Source organism: Poecilia mexicana, unplaced genomic scaffold (genome assembly GCF_051168715.1).
Source record: "Poecilia mexicana isolate PSO_F unplaced genomic scaffold, ASM5116871v1 scaffold_13, whole genome shotgun sequence".
Classification (NCBI taxonomy): Eukaryota; Metazoa; Chordata; class Actinopteri; order Cyprinodontiformes; family Poeciliidae; genus Poecilia; species Poecilia mexicana.
The window spans coordinates 22,056,525-22,078,595 of record NW_028263382.1 but is presented as its reverse complement, the minus strand read 5'-3'; the positions used below and the strand labels follow the sequence as shown (position 1 = coordinate 22,078,595).

Sequence of the window (22,071 nt, the reverse complement as noted above, 5' to 3'; positions counted from 1 at the left end):
ATTTGATTCTGGTTGGACGACTCCTATCAGATTTTGTAGAGGCCATTGAAACTAGTTGGTTTCCTTGCATAATCTGGCTTTCAAACACAATTTCAAAAGACTAAGGTCAAAAGTAACCAGTCTTTAAGGTCCGGTGTTCTGTTACTTTTAGATGTGTCCCTTTTCCAACACACTTGAATCAAAATGGCTAACTCATCTCCTTAGCATGCAGTCAAATTCTCCTGAGTCCTGCTAATGACCGGATTATTTGACTCAGGTGTGATGAATTGGAGACGCTTCTAAAAGTTGCAGGGCACCACACCTTGGAGCCTGGATTTGAAGAAGTTGAGCTGGACGCTAAACAAAACCGGACTAAAACTAGCCTGTTATGGTCAAAAATTTGAAGGATGTTCATTTCCTCCCTCTTTCTCATCTTGTAAAGCAGGAAGACCAACAACATGTGACGCTCAGCCTGTAGCTTAATTAGTGAGGGCAGCAACATCTCAACAGTTCAAACGAGGTACAAGTCCATTCTGGGTACATAAAAGACACAGGAAATTGTTTTGCAGATGTATATTTTTTACTCTTTGCGCATTAGACAACATTCACCGTGAATATAAGCTTGGGTTTTTGTGGAAAACTCATTCCACCCCTACACCGAATGGTTCAAATGCATCATTTAAAGCCTGAGGTTAAAATGTCAGCCTTGTCTATTTTGTATGTATTCTCTGTCTTTATCGCTCTCTGTAGACGGACAGAGACAGAGACAGGGAGAAAGAGAAGGGTTTCCAGCTTCGGTAGCGTTTAAATCTGCTAACAAAAGCAGAGGGGAATAGAAAAGGAGGTTCAGTTGAATCTGTAAAAACGTCAGTACGTTACTGCAGATTCAAATATAAGCACTCCTGCTACAGGCCCAATTAGAAACACAAAACATTGTACAGTTGCAGGGTCTTCTTAGTCACACTGAGGCAGCTGTTAGTGTGACTGACCAAAAATGGAAACGTGTTGCTGCAAAGTAACACAGTGGAAGGAACAACGTTTTCGGAGACAGATAAACAAAGTGACATAGAAATATTTTGAAATCATTTAATGTCTAGATAATCAGACCAAACTAAGTTACTCTTGTCCAGGCCTTGATGATTGGTGAATCTGAAGACAGAATGGACATTGGCACAAATCCACTCTGTAGGCCTTATATATTTATAAAACACTATGTGTTGCCGGTGCCGATCTTATATATACTGCTCAAAAAAATAAAGGGAACATTTCACTTTAATTTTACGTGTGGCTCCAAATCCAGGCCTCCATTGGTTAATAAATTTGATTTCCATTGATGATTTTTGTGTGATTTTGTTGTCAGCACATTCAACTTTGTACAGAACAAAGTATTCAATGAGAATATTTCATTCATTCAGATCTAGGATGTGTTATTTGAGTGTTCCCTTTATTTTTTTGAGCAGTGTATTATGGATATGTAAGCCCGATGCAGAGCATGAGTAAGCAGAAAAAAAGAAATGGAGCAAGAACACAAAGTCATGCATCCACAACATTTTAGATTTCTCAGAAAAATGAGAAACTTTATAATGCATTTTGACGGTCACTCTCAGATAAAAAGTAGTAAAATGCCACTTGCATGGACAGGACTGATCTACGTGATAGAACTGGAAGACAGAACTAGAATTTATTTGATATTTTGAGAATTACCTGAGGGAAGAATTAAAACAATGCAAAGCATCCTCATGCATTGTAATGTTATTTAATCTAAAGCCAATATGAAAATGTTTGTGAAAAATGATGTACGTCCTCTCATGGTTCAAGATCAGTTGTGAGACGCGCTGTTTGGTTGATTGAGTATTTAGTGTAAAGAAAAAAGAGTAAAGAAAGATGGAGACAGAGGTCCGTGCTGTCATCATTTACCGAGGCACTCTCAAGAGAAAGCTTTAAGCAGCATTATTCTGTTATCAACCAGAAGACATGTTGATTTGTTACCTATTAATTTGGTTTTGAACAAAAAGTACAAGAACATATACCCAAGCAATGTCACATGTACCTAAGCAATGTCATTAATTTCATCCAAAACCTATTTTATGCAGCACACACAAATCCTAAATGGAATAAGCATCTGTAGTGTTTTACGCAGGATATTTTCTAATGATATGAACACATGAGGAATGACGAATGGCAGAGAAAATCGAAGGCTTCCCGTTCTTGGCGTCGATCCAACAATAGAAATAGTGAAAGCAGCAAAAGTTTAATATTTTTCAACTTTCCTGTGTCACACTGCTGACATGCGTGTGCACATCTATGTGAACGAGCTCAAAATTTCGCATGCATAAATTTCACTGGTTGCTAGGCTGGAGGAGCGATGTCGCCTCATATCACAGAAATTACATAGGAAATGAATGAAATGAAATGAATGAAAGGAAATGAATGAAAGGAAATGAATGAAAGCTAAGCGCCTCCCGTGTCTGTTAGGATGTGGTGAACAGGTTCACTTTGTGCACTTTGTACATAATTTTAAACAAAAACTTTCTCAGTTGCACATGATTGGTGCTTGCTTTAGATTTTCACTTTCAAAACAAACATAAGGTGTTTTAAAGCCTACAGAAGATGGCAAACAGAGATTGTGGGCAAAGGCAGAAATACAACTGGATCATCTTGAAATACAACATACCCCAGAACAAAAACTGATGATGGCTGATAACTGGTTAATCGTTATGTTGCAATAAGCTTGAGACGTTTCTGAAATACCGACCCTTTCCCTGTTTCAGCTGTTGAGACTAATATCATACATTGAAAATTAACTCATAGATGTGTAGACCTCAGATTATCACAGCAGGTACAACAGTGTTTCACTTGTGTCGGATCACCTGGTATTTTAACAAGACTCCCTACGTTTTGTTTTGCTTTCCATGAAAGCAGTTCTAGTACCAAACCAGGACAGGATGATCCATTTATGCATTCCATGTTTTTATCCTTGTACTGTTCCAGAGGGCAGGTAGGCTGGCATCTGGGTGGCAGGAGGTTCACTACATCCTGGATCTGTCCCTCTCTCTACCCAAGACAACATGGAGGGGAAAGGAGAAAACCAGAGTACCCAGCGAGAAACCGCACTTTTACAGGGAGAACATGTGATGTACACACTCATAATCCTCTTGCTGTGAGATAACAGTCTCAACTCACTACCCTTCAGTCCTGGTGCTCAGCTAGTTCTCTTGAAAAACCTTTGGCACAGATTAATAGGTTAGATTTATAAACCCTGTTTTAAACAGATTTACCTTTCTGCACCCTTTTTGGGAAAGCATGATTAGAATGCAGTAGGGAAAAACAAGATGAAGCTTCTTAAAAATGAAAGCTGGAACCAGCTTTCATTTTCACTGAGTGACAAAGAAATGGTAAGAGATAGAGTCAGAGATTATAATGTGATGGATAGCAGATGCACAAAGAGACTGCGGTTGCTTGTATTTCTATTTGGGCTCTACTGAGCCGTAATGTGACCCCAGCGTAAGGAAAAAATAACCCCTATAAACTTGGACTCAAATTATTCTCACTCAACAAACTCCATGAAAGCATCTTCTTACGCCTATTTGTGAATTGTGCAGTTTCTCAAAACCTATTTCCTACCTGCACTTTTAAAATACCAAATTCAGTCAAGTTAAGCCTTCAGACATCGGTAACACAGTGGCGTATGCACAGCATTCGCACTTATGCATACTCACGCCATTCCAAGGAATTGGCAGGCCTATTAATACCTACACTTCAAGGATAGGGGATTGGGCACGAAGCCATAAGATGCTATCTGGTGACGGATACACACTTGTGTCTCTGGAAGTGTGTGTGCGTGTATGTGTGTCATTAGAACCCGGCCTTTCACTTTTCTTGCCAAGCTGAAAGATTAGAATGGTTAAAATTATCCCAGCAAGAACAAGTTTGCCTAAGCAAGGCGGTAGTAACCCACTGATTATTTTTCATTAAAAAAAAGGAGTTCACATGCAGTGATGGCTCTCCTATGCCAGTTAGTAAAAAACAAACAAACCAAAAAAAAAAAAACATGTCAGGACAATATAAAAGACATTTGGTCCAAAATCAGATTGACAGTAATCTGTCAAACATTAAGCTACAGATTACACTACGTCATTATCCTTTAAAAAAAACCTGAACATTTTCCGTCAGACTGTCAATCTCCGAGACCACACACAAAAACATATCTCTTAAAATCACACACGGGGTCAGTGTGACCCTGCCAGACCGTGCACAGAGTAAGAAACTCCTCGAGTCTAAATGAAACCGTAGGAGGGCTAAATCAATGTCATAAAAATGACCACGAAGAACTTGATTGTGTGTTAAAATACCAAGAAAAAAAAAACTAATCACTAAAGATCTTGCAAAAGAAGTTGCTAGTGCTGATTAATTCAATGTGTTTTACAAAAAAAAAAAAAAAAGCAACACAACACACATGTTTTTAATTGCGTTATTGGTGTCACAGTATTTATTATTATTTGGAAAAGTATAATGATCAGCTGAAAACAGTTTTAACAAGAGACGCCATGGCTAGCTCATAGTGACGTCAGAGGCAAGTCGAACTCTGTAAATAAACTCTGTTAAATGTACATAACTTTCTTGACAATGGGAACTTGTAAAAGTTGACTGAGCAAGTCAGACTTGTTTTGAAGGATTGTGTGGGGACATTTTTTCTCTGTCACGGCTGCATGGCTTGGGTTTTTAAAGCCATACCTTAAACCCTTACAATGTTTTTTTCATGTGCGTTGTGTCAATGTTTCAAAGTAAATGCCCTAACAGTGACAACCAAGCAAGTGATATGGGCACAAAACTCTTGTAACCACTGTCGGGGTTGACAATATCTGTTGAATTTTCAGGCATAAAACATTAAAGTTAACCTTCAATGTTTTTGGTGTACTCAAGTATTGTGGGATTAAATCACCTCTTGATTCCTAATGCCGCCCTGGGCATCTGCCTGTATGGCCACATGCTTGAGTATTTATTCTGTTACATTTTCAGCTGGATTTGCTTTGAGTTCACTTGAGAACTATGAGAAAAAAAAGGCTGTTTACTGATTAATGGGGGTAAATGTCACCATTTCTACAGCGTGAAAGGTCGCTGTTAAAGGTTGCTTCTTATTAAAACCAGGTTTCCACATAAACAGTGTGGTCATGTGATCTTTGTTTATTTTGACTTAAGGAGGTTACCGACATCTCATTAATACCGCAAGAAATTATGTCAGCTTGTAAAAAAAAAAAAAAACACCACATACAACATGTCTTTAAGAAAAATCATAAGAATTTAGTGACAAAAAAATAAACTAATTATGATTTCTGGTTGACTAGTGTTCAATGCATGTGTCATTGTTTTGACTGCTTAGTCAACTATATCCTGTGGGTTGTTTGCCATTCTGTTATTTCCACTGTTAACGGGTTTTTATCTATAATTTCATACATGTGGAGGTTGCAATTGTGCAGATCATCCTGGGCAGTTTAGGTCTGAGGCCAAGCAGAGCACAGGTTTCTCTAAAAGCAGTGCTCACAAGCATTAAACCATCAAAATGTTAGCAGGAGAGGGTAATTTGGAATGGAAACCACCCCTATGAGTTCTTTCTGTTGCCAGCACCATGCCAAGAAATCACATGAACTCTGTGTTTGAAAACTGTGCCGCATAGATAATTGGAAAGCTCTGACATTTTCTGGCCTACAGCAGTGAAAATAAGCTATAAACTGTACTGCAAAACAGTCACTTGCAAAACCCAGGCACTGGGCTGCATGTATAAGAATATAAAATATGTCATTTTTGGTAAAATTATAAGTTGAAAAAAAATAAAATAAAATAGAACACAGCCATGCAGGTCCAACCTCTGCAGCTTGCACACTCTTTCCATGGAGTCAATATCAAATAACTACGCTGTGTAAATGTTTACTTTATGCCTGGGCTAACTCAATATTGGCAGCCTCATTTCCTTACTTCTGATTGCTGGTTTGGGCATAAAGTGGTTTGCACGCTGAAGTAAGCTGGACAAAAAATGCCCCGCATTAAAGTGCTAAAAATAATTCATCATGAATAGTCATACGTATATTTCACTTCAAAATGTCGTGCCGCATGACAGATTTATTCATATTTATACATCTGTAGCCGCAAAGAGATATAAAAGGAGCAGATAAGTGGCTAATTAAAAGGCACATATTGTGATTACTGTGATTTATTATGCTGCGTTTCTCATCTAGTACTCATGTTTGTGTCATATGGTTAGCTTAAGCTTTTCAGGTGTTTTTCTGTTCAAACAAATCTAGTCAAATGGGGGGAAATTAAATGTTTCTTTATCTCATTCGACAGCAGAAACTGTGACTCATTAGATACCCTTGTGCTTCCAGCACTAGCACTAGTTTTTTTTCTTTTAAAGGTCTTTGAAGAAATGTATGGATAAATTCTTCCACCGTCTCATTAAAATATCGATTCCTGTGTGTAAAATCCAATTTGTTTTGTTTTCGATATGCATAATTTAACACAAAAAACCCCAAACAAAGCACTAAACACCAGCATTAATAAAAAGTCAGAGTTGCACAAAGTTTGAATATGTCAAGTTTAAATCAGTTCTTAGAGCGATGGGCCTGTCAGCAGAACTGTGAACTGTTCACAAACACCACTTTGTGAACAGTGTTAATAAATAATGGTGTGTTGATAATGGCTACCTGCTCTAGGATCCTCCACAAAAGATCTGAATGAAGATGATAAGGATTTGTATAGAGGCATTGAAAGAGTCATTTAAGAACTGGCTCTGACAAGATCCCAGATTAAGTACTGAAACTATAGGATGTGATTGTCAGGAGGACTACAGTGGACCACAAATTCTGGAAAACCTTACCCAAAAGCTCTTGGACGTTGTTTTAAAATATGCCAATATTCACTCAAGAAAATGGGAAGGTGCACTGCTTCCATCACAACTGAGCTAAACAAAAGATTAAAAAGTTATTAAATCTTGATTTAACTCAATGCTTTTGAAGACAAGCTTCTGTGTATATCATTGGTTTTTAGCAGATGGTGTGTTCATTGGGCGAGGCTTTCAAATGATTTACCTTGTTGCTGTTCAACAGTTTGCCGCCATTATGAACCTACAAGCTAATTTAGAAGCTGATAACTATCTTCTTTTCTTGTCAGCTCAGGAATAAAGACCTGAATCCAAACAGCCTGTTGCTTTCTGTGTTTATTAACTCAGTGGTTTTATGGCTCAAAACATCAGCTGTGGTCATTATCTGCTCAGTGTGATGAGTGTTTCTCTGTCAGTGTAAACACTTTTTTCGTTCTCCTAGGCCATTCACACTACTGTTGAAATAAACAGGGGAGAACAGAGTGTGCCAGCAGCTGATAAATACAACAGAAACTTATAGCCTTTATTCTTATCTAAAAAGCAACAACTTAAATCTTAACCGTCTACTGACCTTCCCCCTTGGTCTGCATGTGTACACACACACACACACACACACACACCTCATCTGATAGCCATCAGCTCAAAAACATACTCCATTGTCTCAGCTACGCGCTAATTACTTCAGGTCTCGACCTCGGGTTCAACAGAAGAGCCAAGGGAGGGCGGGGCGGAGCGAAGGGACTGTATGCAAGTATGTGTATGCTGAAAGATGACGTGATGGGGTGGAGGTGTGGAGAAGCCTTTGCTGCTGTCAATCAATAATCAATCAATCAACCCAATCTGGGTTTGTCTAAACATCACAATGTAATGCATTAACTGTACTGTCACTAAAACTAGGAAAATCGAACACAAGTAGTAGAAGTAGTTCTAATCTAGAACAAACTTCCAGAAAACTGCAAAAATGCAAAAAAAATTATTTTTTTTTTTCTTGTTGCTTAAGCTTTATAACAAACTGTTACTTTGACTGGAAATCATAACATGTTCACTCTTTCACTCAGAAAGATCATGGGAAGGTATTTTAAGGTTGTTGTTGTTTAAAGATGGCAGCAGTCTGCTTTGACCCTGCCTCAGTTGGATTAACCATTAGCTTCACCCTCTATAACCAGCTAACCTGTTTAAACTAAATGAAGAAACCAAGACAGGTATCTGCTACAAGTAACTCATTAACTTTGTGTAACCTTTTAAATTAACTTCACTTTAATGGTGTTAAATGTTCCTTTTTAAGTAGCCTGCAGGGGCAGAGTGAAATAATGACTGTATTACTTCACGTCTCCAGTCTACCTCATTTGAAACTCAGGTATTGAGAGCATTTTAAAATCTGCTGAGTTCTCAAGTTCAATTTCATTCAGTCTACCACATTCTTTTAGATTTTCTAAACTGTACAAAACACTAGGAGAAAAAGCACAAATCAAGTCCCCTTCAGCCTCTCCAGCCTTACAAAATGCCCCGAGCATTTTCTCATCCAAGTCCACTTACGACACTGAAAAGCCAAAACAACACTCTTCACTGCAAGTTTCATGCTGTAAAAAAAAAAAAAAAAAAAAAAAGAGAGGCCTTCTCCCAGGTTGCCACAACCAAACAAAACCTGTCCCGTATGTGCATTCATTGCAATGCAAAGTAGACTTCCAATGCTTCAGCAACACTTAAGGTCCTACTTTCAATTACAATGTCAGGAACACTTAGAGCTGATGGGCCTATTGGAGAGGGGGAGTGGAGCCTGTGGTGAGCTTCCAGACTGCCCAAAAGGACAATTAGGGACTAAAATTTTAAAATAAAATCCTGCAAATTTTGGCATAGCTATAACGCATGCTAACCTAAAAATAGTTAAACCGCGCAGTTTGAATAACAGCTCTGGATATGTCATAATTTCCCTTTTGGAGAAGACAGAGAGGACAGTACGGCTGAATTTTACTTTACTCCTCGCCCCTCATTTTTAGTCCAAACTCTACATTTCCGAGGGGGTTTGGTGTCCTAATTGTTTACTATTGGTAGGGGGAGGAGTAAGGAAAGCACTTTGTTGTCCTTTAAAATTTAGCTTTTTAGGGGCCACTGGGAAACAAAGGGAAAGAGGAATTGCTTACACCCAAAGATGCAACTACTGACTCAATTACCATATTAAGTTGAACAAAAACCACTGTGCTCAGATATATATATTTTTTTACCGTTTAAAATAAATGACCACAAGAAAAAACAATGTTTTTGTCATCTGATGTAATGCCCTGCTGAGAAATAAATGCAGTACGATTTCAGATACCAAAAATACCTGCAGTCAGGACTTACCAACAGTGCTGCTATGGATATATGATTCTGCGTCTTTCCTCTGTCTCTTTTATCTGCTCACATGCACATTGCTGCATGCTTACATAGCCATAACATATAGACAGGTGGCAGTCACACATAAACAAAAACTGATTAAACAGGCCAACACCCCTTAGAGAGGGCGCAGAATGAGGAGAAGATGAAAGCAGACCCCGTACTGCAATCTTTGCTTCAGTTGCATCCCTGCAGTGTGGCGAGTGGAGCCCAGCGCTGGACGGTGAATGTCTCTCTATCTGTTGCATTTGTATGATTTGTAACATTAGATAATTAAAGGCTGTTTTGTACTTAACCAAATCTCATTATTTCTCACTGAGGCGTTTTGAACGAGTCCTGGAACTGCTAAACGGACCTGGGTGTTGCACCGAAGGGAAAACGGCTGCACTACATTTCAAGTATGTTTGAAGAGTAGTACTGCTAAGCTCAGCGATTTTAAAACAAATACATATGGAGCAGCTTATTGAAAATGAAGTGATATTGTTTCAGTTCGTTAAAGTCCAATGTCAGTGTTGTATGTAATTACCTGAATTGGCTGCTCAGTGTATAAAGCATTTTAATGAAAAGTTAAGTGGAGGTATGCTATGGTTAATAGAAAAGGTGTACAAACAACTCAGAGTGAGTACATTAGGAGCCAAAACACACAGATGTATCCAAGACAAGAGTTGCAAATGTTGGATTCTTCATGCTAAGGTATTCCTGAACCAGTGACATCAAATGCTTCATACCAGGGTAAGGAGAAGAAGGTTTATACTGTTGTAATATATTTTCAGATGAAAATACATTTTCCATTTCAGTTAAAAATCAATGTCCTCGAGTGCTATGGCGGGATGGAGAGAATACAGAGCACCTCATGATTCCTGATTTAATTTTCCAGCAGAACTTGGCACCTGTTCACTCTGATAATACAACCAACTAACTGCACATGATATCACAGTGTTTGATTGGCCAGCTAACTGGCCTCATATAAACCCTGTAGAGAAGCGGTGGACTATTATCAAGAGGAAGTCACAATGATTTTAATGACCAGAAATAAGCCGGTGAAATGAATTAAAAGTGTTTAGATTTTTTAGTGAATTAGGGAAACTTTTCAATGATATTTTATATTGTTGAGATGCACTTGCATGCTTCCAGTGACAACTGATGATGCATCCACTCCCTTCCAGTGAAATATTTGAACCACTACCTGAAATAAGAACCATGGGGTGGGGCTATGGGGTTTGAGTATCCCTAAGGCAGGGGTGCCCAAAGTCGGTTCTCGAGGGCCGGCATCCTGCACGTTTTAGTTCTCTCCCTGGTGGTAGTAACCACCTTTTCAGCATGCCAATGTTCTTCTTAGGCCTTCTATTGAGCCATCATTGGATCAAGGTGCAAAAAAAGAACTAAAATATGCAGGATGCCGGCCCTCGAGGACCGACTTTGGGCACCGCTGCCCTAAGGAGTGGGATTCTGACTGAGTGGAATGAAAAAATAAGATCAGGCTCATTCAAACTAGACAAAATAGGGAAAGAAAGGAGAGACTGGGGATATAGGAGGAGGCTGGCTGCAGATCCCGCCTTTCTGGCCGTGGGTTGGTCAGGAAAACCCAAATCCAGCGCTGTGATTGGACTGGTGTCCTCCGGACGGGTGAAACAGTCTCCCCTCATAGACACAAGAAAGTTTAGCACTGGACGCTTAAAGGCAGTGGGCGCAAACCAGGACCTGCAGCGCGTTCCTCTCCGACAAGAAGTTATCGCTGTAACAAATCGGGAATATACCAGACATGTAGAGGTATCTTCAAGCTGCGGGAAACCAACCAAATCCTCCCGGCGTAGCTCTGGCAATGCTTCGCCACCTATATTTTCTGGATATCTGACTGCGGAGAACGGCTCAGAGTGGGATGTTGTAACCTCAAAAGACGCACGGGACGACACGCGCCGCGCTCCTGCTGGACTAACCTTAAACCCACGTGCCTCGGTGCCCAAGGCGACCCGCCTTACCGGAGTCTGTGGAGATAATATTATTCACTCGGTTGGTTCTGGCATTGGTGGTGGTGGTGGTGGGGGTTTTTGTCAACATGCCCGGGACAATGAGGATGATGATGGTGTCGCTCGCGCTCCTCTTGGTCTGTCCGCTCTTCTTGGCCATTGATGCGTTCGGCGACGACGAGGAGGAGATGACCTGTGACCCAATCCGGATCAGCATGTGCCAGGGTCTCGGCTACAACGTCACCAAGATGCCCAACCTGGTGGGCAACGTGCTGCAGTCCGACGCCGAGCTGCAGCTGACCACGTTCACGCCGCTCATACAGTACGGCTGCTCCAGTCAGCTCAAGGTACGGGAACCAAGCGTGATAACGTATTAGTTAGAGTGAGATAAAGCGGAGCACGGAATGGGAACCATGCTCAAACTTTGGAGCAGCCGCCCTGGCTCTTAAAAAAGCCTGGCTCCTGCTGAAAGTGTGCTATATTTGTGTGTACGCAAAGGGAAACAGTGTGGTCCCAGAGCACATGACAGGGAGCCAGACCACTTGCAATAACTGCCTGTTCTGTGAGCGGCTCAGACTGATGGTGCCAGAAATAATCAGCATGTTATAGGTTGATTCCCAGGCAGTTAATCTATGTGGAAGGGTCTCTTCCGCTGATTCTCTCCCTCCAATTTCTTTTTTCTTCGCCGAACTGTCATGTTAACTTCGCTGAAAATGCCCCCACTGTCTGTTGACATTCTGAGTTCATCCATGGCCCTCACAGCAGCAGCTGGATCTTCACTTATATACTGTACAGTCTTCTTGTTAACAATGGTGCCCTTAGTGTCCTAAGACAAATGCTGCTTGTTTGACTCATGCACCATGCAGGGAAAAAATAGTCTGGGCCCATGATGCATCTCTCAAATTGGGGAAAAATTAAGGATTGATTTATAGTTTTTTTTTTTGGATGCACAATCAACTTGATTATAGTTTTTTTTTTATTTTTATTTTTTATTAAAACCAGATCAACGCGTAAAACCAAAAACGTCATTTCATTTTCACTGTATAAACACATAAACAAACCTTTGATGTGCTTTTAAAATAAACGTTTACTCTTTGAAAAGTCTGACAAGGGAATGTCTTATCTTCTAGTTCAGTTGGGTTCAAACCCCTCGATCAATGAATTCCAGCATGTTTTTCTCCTTTATGTGTCACAGTTCTTAGAAAAGAAAAATGCCTAAAATCAGAAGCAGAACATCAAACCGCAAAAACCCCAGAATTTGGTATTGGTCATGGAAAGGGTGATCAGTTTATTTCTAATGATAAGCTTGAGCAAAAATGCCACGTTTAGCACCGAAATGTATACCATCATTTGTTCGCTGAAATTGTGAACTGTAGTTTTAAACCAGGATTTAAAAAGTGATAGTATTGTCTATTTAGTTTGTTTATCTTTTTGCTAATTTTTTTTTTTTTCTCATAAGTCTTTTTTTTTTCAGACATCAGACCAGTATTGCACAGACACAGGTGTGGGAGGGGCAGTGTTTTGTTACTCTGAGCTCCATGGCTTTGGAGAAAACTGAAGTCATTCTGGCCCTTCCTTTGGAATAGTGTTAAAGTGGACAATAACCCAAAGGAACAGTTATGAAGGAAAATGTCATACCTTGAAATCAGACAGGCTCACATGACTGATGTATAGCAGGGTGAAAACTTTCCCTGCCTCTCTCCTGCCAAAGCAAGCACATCTAGACTTAAATATGAACCCCTTTCTTAGGTTTTGCAGTAAATTATTTGTATCTGCTGCCACGTGAGATTACCTGCAAAACGCATCTGGAACTGCTGCAATAATGCAGAGCCTCAAGATGCATGAACGAGAAGCAACTGCACCATAAAATCAACCTGTCCACCTCCAGTTGTAAATTGTCCTGTAAGTTTAGCTGACACACACACACCCCCATGCACTCCCTCTCTCTTTCACACACACACACACACAGAGAGAGAGATGAACACAGATACCACCACCTCCCAAAGACTGAGGAAGAGGGGAGGGTGGAGAGAAACCGTATCGCCTAGCATTTGCTCTAATGGGAGGCTTCCTGACTGGTAACCCGAGCAGCTTTTAGCATTAACGTGGCAGCACTCGGGTTACAGACGGTCTGTGGAAAACACCCAGAAAGTGTTACATTACTGTCACCGGTTGAGCATGCATAGCCCACTATGGGAAGGATCTCCAATTGTCTGTAAGCTTATTCTTACAGACAGTTGTGCACATTTTTTGCAATTGAATTGAGTTGTTCACAATTATGACATTTTATTTCAAACGTATAAGAGGAATTCAAATTCTGCTCAGCTTATAAATTAGAGGCTATTCCAGATCACAAAATGCTACCAAATTAGGTATTTGAGTCATACTAGGATTTTTATAACGCATCTTGTTTTTATTTTTACATCTGAAACACTGTTTTTATTTATTTATTTTTTGTTTGTTTGTTTTTTTGGAGGGGGTACTTACAAATAACTTTTTCCTGGCGTCAAGACTTAAAGATGTTTTTGGGAGATTTGTAATCTAAAAAATTCAGCAGCAAAATTTCATTTCGCTTCATCAATTTGCCAAATGCCCGGAGGTGCTTGTTTATTACCTTCAGTTCAGGGGAGCTGAGTGAAACATACTCTGGTATTCTATAAATTTTCATTTCATGACCATAGTCCAATTTTACACTCTGGCTGGCAGGAGCGTTCACAGTAGAGGCGTGAAATCGCTTAAAATTTCTGACTTCTGAGACACCAGAGTTACTCTTCTTTTGCATCACTATCTCCACAGTTGAATCTGGCAGCTTTGTGTCTTCATAAGCATATCTTAAGGATCTATTTTAAAGTTGGTGTTATTGGGTGATCCTCTTTTTTTTTTTTTTTTCTTAAGAAGCTGCAATAGATTTACCTCAAACCACATTGCTGGGGTGGGTAATGGGGTTTCTTTAAAAATAGAGATTCTACCACTATAAAGGGTGTTTGAATGGCTCAGAAAATTAAGGTGAAAGCAAGAAGCAAATGCAATTTGATGAAAGAGCCATGTGGGAGAGTAGGGTGTTGCCACCCTCTGCTTCTTATTCAGGCAATATAAACAGACTGAGCCCTGCAACATATTTTACTTGCTACCTCATGGATTAATTTAACTAACCAAACCAAGCATTAAAGCAGTTTTTAGTGTATCTTTCTGATTTAGTCATGTTAAATCAGTGTCATCTTTCTAGTAGAACCTTTTCTAACATGTTTTTAAACCTCTGCTACTTTATTTTGCCAAACAAGGCAATAATGTGTTTTTTTTTTTTTTTTTTTTTTTAGAACCTTGCAACCCATGCAGATAAGATGTTAAACAAATAACTTTTTCTTTTTCTTTACTTCTAGTTCTTCCTTTGCTCAGTTTATGTGCCCATGTGCACAGACAAGGTTCCCATCCCCATCGGGCCGTGTAAGAGCATGTGTTTGTCCGTCAAGAGAAAATGCCTCCCTGTTCTTCATGAGTTTGGCTTCATTTGGCCTGAGGTGAGTCGCATTGTCATGAGGAAAGCATGCATATTTTTTAATAAAAAAAAAAAAAATGGGGGAGGGGGAGAGACAAGTTTTCGGGGTATAGTTAAAAAGTTTCATAGCTGCTGTTACAGCTGACTGCTTTTTCTCTTGCAACAATTTCCCATGATGAGCTTAACACCAGCCGGTTGAAACAAGCAGAAGTATCGCCATCATTTTTTCCAACTGAGATTCCCAGTTTAAATATCGTTCTTCTAGACTTCACATGCAGATGTTTTCCATAAAAACAAATTTTTAAAAAATGTCCTCAATGTGGAGATTTCTTGGGGGGGGAAAAACATGCTACTTAGATACATTTTGTATACTTTACTGGAAAGTTAATTGGGGAAAAAAAATTGAATGGATGACATATTCCCCACTCGAATCTGAAGGGTGAATGTTGAAAAGTCTTCACATAAAAATGTCTCTTGTTGCCTAAATGTTGTAAGAAAAGTTTTTATGGCTGACAAAGTAGGTTGAAGTTGGACAACACCATTCTGACAACAAAGTTAAACTTTTTGCATATTTTTATCAGGGTCAAACTAAAAATAGTCGTAAAGAACTTGATGCCCAGTGATTGGAGGGTTAGAGACAAATTTTGAGAAATTATGATAGAATATAGATTAGGTTGAGGATTGATAACACCTAGTGAACAATGTCAAAGACAAAAGAAGCTAGTAATGTGGTAAAATCATGAGTTCTTAGATTGAAAAAAAAGTAATTGCCAGTGTCATTAATTTTTAACATTAAACAACACATCAGTATAAAAAAGAAGAGCACTAATATTGACTTTCTAATCTGATAACCTTGTAAAAGTGAGTGGGATACAGTGTTTTTTTTGTGTGTAATGTCTCTGCAGGTGCTTAACTGCAGCCTCTTCCCACCTATAAATGACCACAACCACATGTGCATGGAGGGTCCAGGTGACGAAGACCCCCCCTACCAGCCGGTCCGCCACCCTCCTCACCAGGAGGAATGTCAGGCCCTCGGATCGGCACCTGAGCAGTACACTTGGCTCAAACAAACCGAGACCTGTACCCTCCAGTGTGGCTACGACAGCGGCCTTTACCGACGGGGGGCCAAAGTCTTCACAGATGCCTGGATGGCGGTGTGGGCCGTTCTGTGCTTCTTGTCGACCACTCTGACGGTCTTGACCTTCCTCCTGGACTCGCAGCGTTTCTCCTATCCCGAGAGGCCAATCATCTTTCTTTCAATGTGCTGCAATCTGTACAGCGTTGCTTACCTGGTGAGTAATGGAATAAAGGCATCATTGTTCAAGGCGAGATGACTCAGAGAACTTTCTATTTCTGTTATTAAGTTAACCCCCCTTTTCTTGGCACATCTGACTTTTCCTGCCTCCTTAGGTACGACTGACTCTTGGAAGAGTGCGAGTTTCCTGTGACTTGGACGCCACTGCCGTTCCGATTCTGGTCCAGGAAGGATTAAAGAGCACCGGCTGTGCCATAGTCTTCCTTCTCCTCTATTTCTTTGGCATGGCGTCCTCGCTGTGGTTAGTTCAAACACTCTCTCGTCCTTCTGTTCGTCCCAGTTTCCCCATTGTCATCAGCTGCTGTGAATGACCCTTGTGGTGGAACAATTGGAACACGAGACTTGCATCCTGTTTTCCTTAAAAAAAAATCAAACTATCCTGTCTCATAACCTCTGCACTAGTTGGATTCATTTCCACACACGCACGCGCACGCACACACACACACACACACACACACACACACACACACACACACACGCACACACACACACACACAGAGCTGGGGTAGCCTTGGTAAAACCACCACTTTTCAAGTGCATGCTGCCCTGAAGCTGCAGTGGAAACCCACACTGCTGTCACAGCTATTTTTCTTCCCTCGCACTCAGTCCTTGTTTTCCTGTTTTTTATTTGCCATTTGGAAACGGCAGCAGGCCAGAAACTCCGATCTCCAGAGCTACGATCGCTGCACTCTGTTATATAACTGGCGGGTGGCTTCTTTTGTGACCTAATTACTGCTAAAACGGCACACGGCCAGTTGATTTGTTATGAGAATGTTACACAAGGGACAAAGTTTTGAGTCGCTCCTGAAACATGCGACTCTTATCTGTCACAAATACAAAAGCACGAATGAAATTTATTGTGGCGTTCCAATTTATTATTAACCTCATTTGAAGTAATTCCTCTAAGCCCTTCTACCCTGAACGGCATGTGTGAGAAAGTAGATGCCATAAAAGAGGGATTTAATATTTAAAAACAAAGGCAGTTTGTGAAGTTCACATTTTAAACTGTTTTCTGTACATTGTGATAACAATTAGCCGATCAGCGTTGCTAACTTTAAGTGGTGTCTCTGTGTGCGAATGTAGACTTATTTCTAAAAGGCTGCCATTGTTTCCAAATCCAGCATGTTGCATAGTAAACATAAGCAAAAACCGAATAAAGCACAAAAATAGTTGTAATACTTGAAGTCTCCACGGCAGCTGCTGCAGGCTGTTCCAGGTCAAATATCACAAATATCCCAAGACAAAAACGAATTGGTGTCCTGTATCAAGACGCCACATTTTTCATACCCAATAAGGTTGTCTACAAATAATCTGTTAGACAACAACCACCTCAGTAACAGCTTCCACAGTAAAGAATGTTGCTGTCAGCTCTTTCATGATGCTTGGTTGGCTGATCTGAAACAAATCAGTTCTTTGAGTCTCCAACCAACCGGCTACCAGCTGGGGTTGGTTAAGCTAAAAATAGGACGATTCCAGTCACGATCCACTGATATAAACATAATTTGCTTTATTTCTTTCCGCCAGAAGGGCTCAGTTCTGGGATACTTCTGTCTCTCCTTGCGCTTTCTGTGCAAGGAACAACTGCTGATAACACACAGTGTTAGCAGAAGTAAACATTACATTAAAATTGGATAAACTCTAAAATCCTGCATGTGAACCAAAGAAGGGCCGCTATAAATTTGCAGAAGGAAATGTTTGCCTCAGTTGTGACTTTTACAAGCGTTTACACAAGGCACTTACAGTTTACCTTACTCTGTCCTCCCCGCTCTCTTCCAGGTGGGTGATCCTTACCCTCACCTGGTTTTTGGCAGCTGGACTGAAGTGGGGTCATGAAGCAATTGAAATGCACAGTTCATACTTCCACATAGCGGCCTGGGCCATCCCAGCTGTTAAAACCATCGTTATCCTTATAATGCGACTGGTAGATGCTGATGACCTTACTGGGCTGTGCTACGTTGGTAACCAGCAGCAAGAGGCTCTCACAGGCTTTGTGGTTGCACCGTTAGCAACGTACCTTCTCATAGGTAGGTACAGGGCTGGAAAATAAATTATTTATGAACTAATTTCATCCCTCTGCTGTAGCCGTTCTCTTTATTTCTCTGTTTTTTCATGCGTGTCTTCTTGTTGCCCCACAGGCACGCTGTTCATCTGCGCAGGCCTGGTTGCTCTCTTCAAGATCCGCTCTAATCTGCAAAAGGATGGAGCTAAAACGGACAAACTGGAGCGTCTAATGGTGAAGATCGGAGTGTTCTCTGTTCTTTACACTGTTCCGGCATCCACTGTCATCGGATGTTATCTCTACCAGCTGTCTAACTGGGAGGAGTTCAAGACAAGCCCCCGGGACTCATATGTGGCGTCGGAGATGCTTCGGATCTTCATGTCGCTGCTCGTGGGCATCACATCAGGCATGTGGATTTGGTCGGCGAAGACCCTCCACACCTGGCAGCGCTGCTCCACCCGACTGCTGAGGGACAGCCGGGCAAGCCGAGGCGGCAAGAGGGCGCCGGTTGAAAGCTGGATCAAGCCGGGAAAAGGCAACGAGACAGTGGTGTGACGAGATGCAGAGAAAATGAACGGGAAATACGTTCTGCGTTGTTGTTCTTTTCTCGAAAAGAAACTTTCTCTGCCAAATGAAGGACGAAGAGAGTCGGCAGCCTGGTTACAAATGGGACAGAGGATTGTAGCCAGACTTTCTCAGAGAAGCCACTGGATATAACGCCATTGCATGAACTCCCTGCCTCCAGTAGGAGTTATGAAGGAGAAAATAGGAAGACTGAGTCATACATGTTGCAAGAGTAGCCTCTCTACCTCTCCTTAGATTTCTGTCGCATTGAGAGGTGGGGAAAAGGAAAAAATGAATCAATCAAAAAGAAGACATGCTGAAAAGGCAGAAAAGATGCACATAAGCAATGATTCTACCTTTGTCTCTTTTTTTAAGTGATCAGCAGAAGAGACCCACCCTGCTGAATACAGTAAAGCCGTGTGCTATTGTGACTTTTAAAGGGCTTTTAAATTTTACACTTTGACACTGGAGCAGATTTACAGATATTTGGCTTCCCAGAAATATCTGATGTCACCTAGGCAATGTTAATGTTGCAGGTTAATCAACATTAAAATACCAGACCGACTGTAGAAAATACCCAAAATACTGACTTAAATCTACAATTTGTTTACAGACAAACAGTATGCATTTCTGTCAGGTTATGAGTTTTTATCAGATACTAGTACAGGTGGATTTTATTGCTTTGGATTTGTGGGAATGAGGCTCGATGCTGTAATTATTGCACTATAAATGTGTGAAATGTGAAGACAAAAGTAGAAAGTCTGAGAGCAAACCATTAAAATTCAGTTACGTCTACAGAGCCATTGTTTTAAAGCTAGATGAGGTGTTACTAGAAGGTTATGAGCAGTCATCATCTTACTTTCAGGAGATATTTCTCTTGGTCTCCTCATTCCGTATAAATTTAGATCGGATGGTTCCTGAGGTTGAAGCCATCGGCTAATCTGGATGAGATCAGTAAAGTCCCAATCTGTAATCTAAAAGCAAATCTAACCTAAAAAGCATCACAGTGGTTTGTGTGAATGCAAGTTATGAGCCTCATCTATGGTCATGAGCTTTGGGTCATGACCGAAAGAACGAGGTCGCGGATACAAGCGGCCGGAATGGGTTTCCTCCGCAGGGTGTCTGGGCTCTTCCTTAGAGATAGAGTGAGAAGCTCGGTCATCAGAGAGGGACTCAGAGTAGAGCCGCTGCTCCTCCATGTCGAGAGGAACCAGTTGAGGTGGCTCGGGCATCTGGTCAGGATGCCTCCTGAATGCCTCCCAGGTGAAGTGTTCTGGGCACGTCCCACCGGGAGGAGACCCCGGGGAAAGACCCAGGACACGCTGGAGGGACGATGTTTCTCGGCTGGCCTGGGAACGCCTTGGGGTTCCCCCGGAGGGAAATCTGGGCCTCTCCACATAGGCTGCTGATCCCGTGACCCGATCCCGGATAAACGGAAGAAAATGGATGGACGGATGGAAGTTATGAACCTTTACACCATTGTCACTTCATGGTGCTTTAGATGTTCCATTCTCAGTATGTTTGATATAGGAAGGTCATTGGTTCAAACTTTAGTAATGCTATATAAATATTCCTAGATTTCTATTTAAAATTCCCCCTGAAAATGTGATGATGGTTTGAAGGTTTATAAATTAGCGTTAGCATAAACTGCTTTTTTTATTTTTTTTAGGTAAGAGCATGCTTTTGGTTCAACAGACTAGTTGTAAACAAAAGCCTTCTAGGAAAACTAATCTAAATTTATGCTAAGTAAGAGAGAGCGAGAAACGGAGAGAGCTATCGCTTACAAAATATCAGAACCTTACTTCTAAACTTGCTTTCAACGAGGGTGTTGCTGAAAAGTGCAAGCAAATGGTGCAAAAGGTCAGAAAATTTCCACCAATGCATCAGAATCAGGACAAACAATGTGTAACTTTGAGTATCTATTTTGACTTTCTTTATCAGGCGTAAATTGCAGAGAAATACGCCTTTGTGCGTCACTATGGCAGTCTGTGAAAAACTCAGCTAGTGTCCAATGATGTTTAGTCTTTTCCTTCACTCTATATGCTCTTGGGTTGCCATACAATTCAGGAAATTTAATTATTAACCCTGCCCTTTTCCAAACATTGGAACCCAGGAAGGTTTTAGAGCAATAAGTCATGGGACAATCATCTGTCAAAACACACATTAGGCAACAGCAATATCAGCCAGAGAATACGCTCCTCTTCGTGAACTTAGATGGTTGTACTTGATACTTAAGTTGGGACTGGATCAGAGCAAAGTGTGCTCATCAGATGCCAAGACCTTTTGCAGAACTCGGAGCGCAGAGTACTAAAGGCCATCCACTGCAAGACTACGATGCCAAAGTATCTTTGAAACTGTTAGACACATCATTCAAGATTCAACAAATCCAATAGCCCTCCTCATCAGTAACAATAAGCCTTTTATAAATGTTTATTTGTACAGAGACGGCACACTGCAACTGGTTCTGTAAGCATAAGTATCTCCCCCCTTATTGATCGCCTTCCCACATGCGTCTTATTGGCCTCACTTGATGCGTCTCAGCTCATGTCCTCAGACAATCAGAGTTCCTTTCTGGAACACAGTCTTGTACATTTCAAAATGTCATGGATGATGTAGAGAAGATTTTCAGGTTTCAGGTTGTTTCTTTTTTTTTTTTTTTACCATTTTCACTATTTTCGTCCTTTCTGCAGATTGTAGCTGAAGCCAATCTAGTCCTTTAGTCACGACACTCTGAAACTGTCCCTCTTTATCTGCCTAATTGTCTATCTAGCTGTACTGTATACATTCATTCTTGTCACATCCTCAGCGTTTTGGACTCATTTTCAAGCAGTTGTGTTTTTTTTAAAGAGAAAATGTTGATAGCCAGACAGTGCCTCACACAGCCTGTCCAATAGGAACCAGGCATTTCTTGGCTGCATGTTTCTTCAAAGATGTTTTCAGGATCGATCGCTGTGGTGAAACGGACGGCGTTTACACAAACCAGCTTCATCAGACCAGCATACCTCGGTACACTTATTGAATTTCCAAAGTCAAACAAACATTGCTTTCACTTAAAGTGAATTAAGTTAACCTGCAACCACCTCCCCTCTGAGCTAATGTAGCTTCCCTTTTAAACCGTCTAAATTTTTGACAGCACTCCCCCTCCTCCTCCTCATTCTTATGACCACTCTGAGCTTAAGGTGACTTTTCTAAACAGTCACTGAATGTGCCTTCACCCCCCCCCTGCAGTGATTGTTTGTGCAGGACTTAAACCACTGGCAGTGCCGATTTGTAAATTCTTTTAGAAACCCAGTTGTGATTAGCCAGCTCGCATAATAACCTTTAAGGTTTATATTGCTCCCTGTTGTGTTGAACACTTGTGTTCTTTGCAATGTCATCAATGTATTATAAAATGCTAATTTATCCTTGTAAAAAATAATGTGACAAATTTTAAAAACTTGTTTATTTAAAAAAAACACTTTTGTATCAGAAGAAGATGAATAAAAGTTTTTTTTGGTTTCTAAA

General features: G+C 40.8%; 1 protein-coding gene and 1 long non-coding RNA gene across 2 annotated transcripts in view; one reads left to right on the top strand and one right to left on the bottom strand.

Annotated features, from left to right (window-relative positions):
• Nucleotides 1–11,341, bottom strand: part of LOC148155819 (uncharacterized) — a 27,482-nt gene extending 16,141 nt beyond the window's left edge. Inside the window, exon 1 of the long non-coding RNA XR_015765094.1 lies at nucleotides 11,206–11,341. This is a non-coding gene — a long non-coding RNA (uncharacterized LOC148155819). The remainder of the gene's footprint in view (nucleotides 1–11,205) is intronic.
• On the top strand, nucleotides 11,283–22,071 carry fzd4 (frizzled class receptor 4). Its single transcript, XM_014987418.2, has 6 exons — nucleotides 11,283–11,540; nucleotides 14,574–14,711; nucleotides 15,595–15,981; nucleotides 16,100–16,245; nucleotides 17,781–18,028; nucleotides 18,140–22,071. Exons 1-6 carry the CDS (start codon nucleotides 11,283–11,285, stop codon nucleotides 18,556–18,558), a joined length of 1,596 nt encoding a protein of 531 aa, XP_014842904.1. The 3' UTR covers nucleotides 18,559–22,071.

What these genes read in the sequence shown, in the direction of transcription:
- fzd4 (XM_014987418.2), top strand. Translation starts at nt 11,283, where the DNA reads ATGCCCGGGACAATGAGGATGATGATGGTGTCGCTCGCGCTCCTCTTG. An exon ending in TGTACAGCGTTGCTTACCTG is followed by an intron (nt 15,982 to 16,099) that starts GTGAGTAATGGA and finishes CTGCCTCCTTAG; the next exon opens with GTACGACTGACTCTTGGAAG. An exon ending in AGCAACGTACCTTCTCATAG is followed by an intron (nt 18,029 to 18,139) that starts GTAGGTACAGGG and finishes GTTGCCCCACAG; the next exon opens with GCACGCTGTTCATCTGCGCA.